This window comes from Tigriopus californicus, chromosome 5 (assembly GCF_007210705.1).
Source record: "Tigriopus californicus strain San Diego chromosome 5, Tcal_SD_v2.1, whole genome shotgun sequence".
NCBI classification, from domain to species: Eukaryota; Metazoa; Arthropoda; class Copepoda; order Harpacticoida; family Harpacticidae; genus Tigriopus; species Tigriopus californicus.
In genome coordinates, this window is record NC_081444.1 from 6,983,813 (window position 1) to 6,989,879 (window position 6,067).

General features: G+C 42.5%; 1 protein-coding gene across 1 annotated transcript in view; it reads left to right on the forward strand.

Annotated features, from left to right (window-relative positions):
- Nucleotides 1-2,773: 2,773 nt before the first annotated feature.
- LOC131880455 (fibroblast growth factor receptor 3-like) overlaps nucleotides 2,774-6,067 on the forward strand; it is a gene marked incomplete in the record, with an annotated part of 7,600 nt that continues 4,306 nt past the window's right edge. Inside the window, 2 exon segments of the mRNA XM_059227099.1 lie at nucleotides 2,774-4,413; nucleotides 4,509-4,797. Of these exon segments, the coding sequence (XP_059083082.1) occupies nucleotides 2,881-4,413; nucleotides 4,509-4,797 (1,822 nt within the window).

Sequence of the window (6,067 nt, forward strand, 5' to 3'; positions counted from 1 at the left end):
AGCCGTTTAATTCGAAATTCGATTGACACGCAATATGAATGATGATCTTTGATTTCTTTTGCTTTATTAAAAGTTATTTTGCACTAGCTTATTCTTGATTACGAAAAAAATAAAGCACATTTTGGACAGGTTGTAATGAAATATTGTACCTATGTAAACATTTGGAAAGTGGCAAAGACAGACCATCGTGTTCCATGATGGTGGGCCTGTGTTCCGTTTCGTGCCTTACACGATTGACGAGGTCATTGGGCAAAAAGAACCTCGCGAGACTTGTTCTCTTACTGAACCAACCGTCTTTTGTGCATGCTTTCAACATGAAACGCGTCTTGTAATTCATTGATTCCTGTCAGACAACGGCAGGGTTTGCCATTTGAGAAGCACACTTGCCGGATTATGTACTTTAAAACAAAGGATGGATCACTTTTAAGCCACGTCAAAACTATTCTGAGAACTTCCAACAACCTCCCGAGCCCTATTTCGGCCAAGAGTGGGGGAAATTGGGACTTGGCTGCTGAAGCACAGGGAAAATAAGAATTCTGCTATACCCAGTGTTGTTCCTCCGATTATCGTTCCATTCGGTTTTCGACGAGCCCAGGAGAGCCTTTGGAGGCTCGACGTAATAAATGACTACATGCCATGGAACGACCTGGAAAGGGAATGATTGATTTGGAACTCACTCACCAAGTTTGGAAAACCAGACCGGCCAATCTAACCAACACTACTCATTTGAAAACCATTAACGAGTCTCTGCCTAGACCAAATCTTGCGGAGACTCTTGGAATTGTTTCACCGATGAGGCTAAGTTTTTGGTAGGTTTTAATGCTTCCTCCACACAATTGAGCAGAACAAGTAGTACACTCCAGGCCCATTAACCAAAGACTTTCAAAGTTCTTGGGCACGAAAAGAAAAAAATTAAGGTAAAAGTTTCATATCAAGATGCTCGCTAAATAATGAATGTGGATACAGCTACGCCCACTCCATCTCATACTACTTCTACTACTACCTTTCCTGTCGTTTTCCGAAAAAAATAAGCATTTGAGAGGGACAGGAGGTGGGATATTTCTGAAGCTCAGTGACAGATTAGGTAGAACACTAAAATTAAACCCTCCAACTTCCACTATGATTGACACTAACAAATCGAATAGAGAAGGAGGGGATTGGAGGAGGAACTACAAATGCTGCACTACAGTATATTGCGACCGTCAAATGCGTTATTGGTGTAGTTTCTTCACACATGCGTTTTCTATTAAATTTAGATCAAAAGCCATGATAGGGGCTTTTGTTCCTCGCCAATTGGTTTTCAGAAGCCAAAACGAAAGATGATCTGATGCACTTGACAATGCTGTGCCCTTGACATTGTTAACCAAATTGAGGAGCATGAATATGCATAAATATACATACAGTCCTGAATTAGTTCATTGAAGGAGGAAGCAAGCGGCTTGACAGACAAATCTCAATGCAATCTGAAGACATCAAATACTGTACAAGGAGTTCGAGCAATAGCATTCATAACTTAACATGACTATTGTTTGCCAAATGCATGCAAAATTCACATTACTGATCTTCTGTGGAAATAGCTCTGTTTTGTTAAACATCACAATAGATTGATGTTAAAATCCACCCATCAGCAACAGAATAGAGCCCAGATCTTTAAGTTATTCGACCCACCAGAAATTAAAAAGACGAATCCCAAATTTGTTAGAATCAGTGTACCCCACGAACCTCATAATCCCTGCAATATTTCGAAGGGGTGCCATTGAGGCTTTTTGCGCCTTCCGGAGAGATGTGGGCTCTCTTCATTGAAATACTTCACCAATCACTCAGAGAGGAAGATTATTAGGGCCAATGCCTCCTTCAGACCCCGTGTTGAGTCTAGTGTATCAAAATTGCTTAGGGTGGGAACAATGAAAATCGAAAATATGGTTTTTAACCCTTCTCACATTTTGTTGGAATATTATTTTTACATTTTTCACCGTTACAAGATTACTGGTGGTATTAATCAGAAAAAGAAAAGAGGTATTTTTGCTAGAACATATATTGGTATACCACGCATGGATATTCTTGATACCTTCCGATGAAAATTAAACAATCTATCTTTAATGAACGAATAACCGTTTCGTCCAGACTCAAACTTTTCATTCATGGAAAAAATTAAATTAAATTTGTCTTAGTATTTCACGATCTATTCATAGTAAAAAACTGAAGGTATTAGTTATAAATAAATCTTTCATATGAAAGGTTGAAAAAAGATGCGGATATGAATTGGAACCAACGTAATTGCCCTTAAATTCAACTCATGATCATGAACAGAATAACAGAGGAAACAGTTAAGTTTACCAAAGAGCTTTCTACGGTGAGAGTTGGTTGTAAATCCTTTTTTTTTAAATGAACAAGGCATATTTTACAGACCATTAACAGTCTCGGATTTTAAGACAGTTTTCTTTAGGATTTTCATTTCTCAAAGTGCAGCAATTTCGGTGGACAGTATTTCATTACTTGGAACCACCGGAAGAAGATTATCCATTATGAAAAACGTTCACTCGAATATGCAAGATGTAACGTAGCGCATGAACCGTACTCCAAAGTGATTCAAATTCAGATAAAATGTGTTCTCATTTCATATTCGAGGTAACTCTGAAATCAAGGGGTAAAAATTCAAATATGTCTTGCCACTTTTGCCCCAACCCATACTTGGACTTGTTTCCACCTTGAAAACGCAACAATCAGAGCGGATGCTACGTCTCCGTTATCTCAGAAATTGAAGCCTGTAAGTTGGTCTCTTGAACGAGATGGGGAGGTTGTGAAAAGAAAGATCGCGGTAATGGCTACGATCAGACCCTGCCCAAAAGGGTAGTTAAAAAAAGACGATTCTCGTAAAATATGGACCAACAACTCCTTCTCAAAGTGGGTATTTGTCTCTCGGTGGGTTTAACGATACTCGGAGCGAGCTCCCCATTGGTTAATGACGCATATTTGTGCCAGAATGGAAGTGTGGAGTCAGACCTGGTGGCTATCTATGACCAGATCATTCCAATCGTGATCCACCTCCACCCGTTGAATGCAGCCGCACCGTGCTCATTGGAGTTCTGTCCCCCTCGAACAAAAACATGTGCCTTGTTGTGGAGCAATGGGAGCTCAGACACTGATTTTTATCTTTCCCACTCGAGCTTGACTGAAGGCAAGTTCTCTCTGAAGGCCAGAAATGAGAAATATTCCGAGATGTCGTGGGGTGACTACCAATTCCGATTCCGAGAGCACACTCACCGAGTCCTGGCCTTTCACGAGGTCACACCGTCCCCCCAGATAATTCCAGGCCCCGAGAGCAATCAAGTCATCCTTGAGGCGTCCGAGGAGTTCACTGGGTGTTTGGATGACGTCCCCAATTCTCACGTGGAGTTCAGATGGAAAAACGGGGAACCCGAAAACGAACGACAACTGCCGTTCCGTGTCGAGGCCATTCCTCGAGCCAATGGGACGAAAAAGACGAAACAGACATGGCGAATCGACCTTCATGAGAACGTCACCCTGCCTTTAGCCTTGTTGATGAAATGCAAAGGCGGAAGCGGAAACGGAAACGGAAGAGGCAATACCGTGACAACAATGGAGTTCAGCCTTAATCTACCGGAAACTAACTCCTCCTCCACTTGGGTTTGGCCGTTTGTCGGGGGGTGCACTTGTCTGGTCGTGCTCCTGGCCTTGATGCTCATTGCGTTCAAGTGTAAGCGCAAACCTTCAGCCCCGATGCCCCAGATCGTTAGTCTAACCGGTCCGAGAATCAAGATCTCTCATCCCCCGCCTCCAACTCGACCTCGTCTCTTCAGCATCCTCACCTATTTCTCGACCTCCTCGAATTCGACTACTTCCTCGTCGGCCTCGAGAACAAGCTCCGAGAGTCAGGATCCCGCGAGCGAAACACATACCATGAAACTGTTGCCTTCGATTAGCATTCCCAGTTGGGCCGAGGAGCAATTCTTCGACTTCCAATCCCTGGAACTGGGTCAAGTCTTGGGTAAGGGGCAATATGGATTGGTTTACAAAGGTGAACTTCGGGATGGACGGGCTCGTTGGGACGTGGCTGTCAAGTGTGCCAGACCTGGATCGGGCCAAGAGGATTTCGATCGCATTCAATGCGAGCTGTTGAAGGAGGGCGAGATCATGGCGGGTCTACCTTATCATGACCACATAGCCAATCTTCAAGGCTTGGCCGTGGAATTCGGACGCAACGGAGCCTCGCACAAGTTCTATTTGATGATCCAATATTGCGGAAGCGGGTCCATGAAGAGCTACTTGGAGATCCATCAGACGAAACTGTGCCAGAGCTTCCGAGCTGGCCGATACTGTTTGCCGATGCGATCGTCCGGTGATCCCTCCGATCCCAATGCCTTCCAACTCTTTCTGGCTTGGGGCTACCAGGTGAGTGAATGTCCGTTGATCAGTTGATTGGCTTCCGTTCAGTATGGCACAAAAACTGAGCTTGGTCCATCCATCCCCCCACTCACTCTCCGTAGATTGCTGAAGGCATGAAATTTCTGAGCGAGAACGGCATCATTCATGGGGATTTAGCGACGCGTAACGTTCTGCTCACGAACGATTTGACTGCCAAAATCTCGGACTTTGGACTTTCGCATCAATTGAAACATCAGCAAAGAAGCGCCAACTTGCGACAGACGCACTTGCCGGAACGCTGGATGGCCCCTGAAGCCATCATCAACTTCTCCATCACTCATGAATGTGACGTCTGGTCGTATGGGGTGGTGATCTGGGAGATATTCTCGTATGGAGACAAGCCATATAAAGGTACTATTTTTCGACTACTTCATTTATCTTATATGGTGAAGACTGGTCGTCACTGGGGCATGTAATCAATTACTCGGCTACACCATTACATTGAGCTATTAAAAAAACTTGACTTTGAAAACTATTGTGATATGAATTGAGAGGATCTCTAGTGTATGCTTTTGGTTCTTGAGCATGTGTGGTACTGAAAACTGGCTTTTAATTGTTTAGTATGTTTATAGTTAAGGCTTTGTGTCTTGTCATTTGAATGCTTGCCCTGCCTTTTGTTGTCATCAGGCATGGAACAAAATAATATCTTTTTAGAAGGCTCAGAAAGATTGTTCTAAAACCCTCTTGAATCAGACCAATGTCAATCAATTGGACAAAATAGTGCAGTCTAAAGACAAGAAGCCCGTCTCGATTAAAACAAATATGAATGCCTCACAAGAACATCATGAATAGGGTTTGTGAGATCGCAAGCCTGAAAAGGATAGTAAAACGGTTGATTGGTCAAATACTTGATAAATGCTGCACACTGGCTTACTTAATTTCCTGTTTAAAGTCATTTTGGATTAGTTGACATATTGTAGAATAAAAATAGTTTTGCAAAATTTGTCTTTTACTCCCCAACCTTTAGTTTAAATACAACAACCATTACTTTGAGGTTGGAAAGAACGGCATGATCTTCTTTCCGGGCTTTTACATTGGAAATGCTTGCAGTGAACCAGGGGAGACCTTGAATCTGATGCAAATTTGGGACGCCCCTTAGTTTCGTAACCACACAAAGGGTAAATGAAAACAATGGTTGGCTTTGGATTTTGGGTTGGATTTTCTTACGCATAACGTGCGTTCGAGCACATTATTGGAACTCCCGTCAACGCCTGGCACTCATTTTCCAACTGATATGGCGATAATTTCCCTTGTTAACAAGCCCTTTTTCAGCCTACTTTAGTTCAAGGCTTGTGGAATATTCATAAGTATCTCACTTAATTTACATTTGTACCAAACGTAGACGTACTNTTCCCATGGTCGAGTTGTTGCCCAAATAAGGAAATATTATAATAATCATGATTCTGAAGTGCAAATGACCTTCCATTTTAATAGTAATAAGGATTCCATTTTTGGTAGCCGTTAGAAAAGCCCGTGAATCTCCCTTCCCCCTTAAAAAAGACTTTCAATTTATGGTTATTGCTCCACTTGATTATTTAGCCTGAATAAAAACATGAAGCAAGAAACAAAAGCATGAAAGATCGCAAGCCTGAAAAGGATAGTAAAACGGTTGATTGGTCAA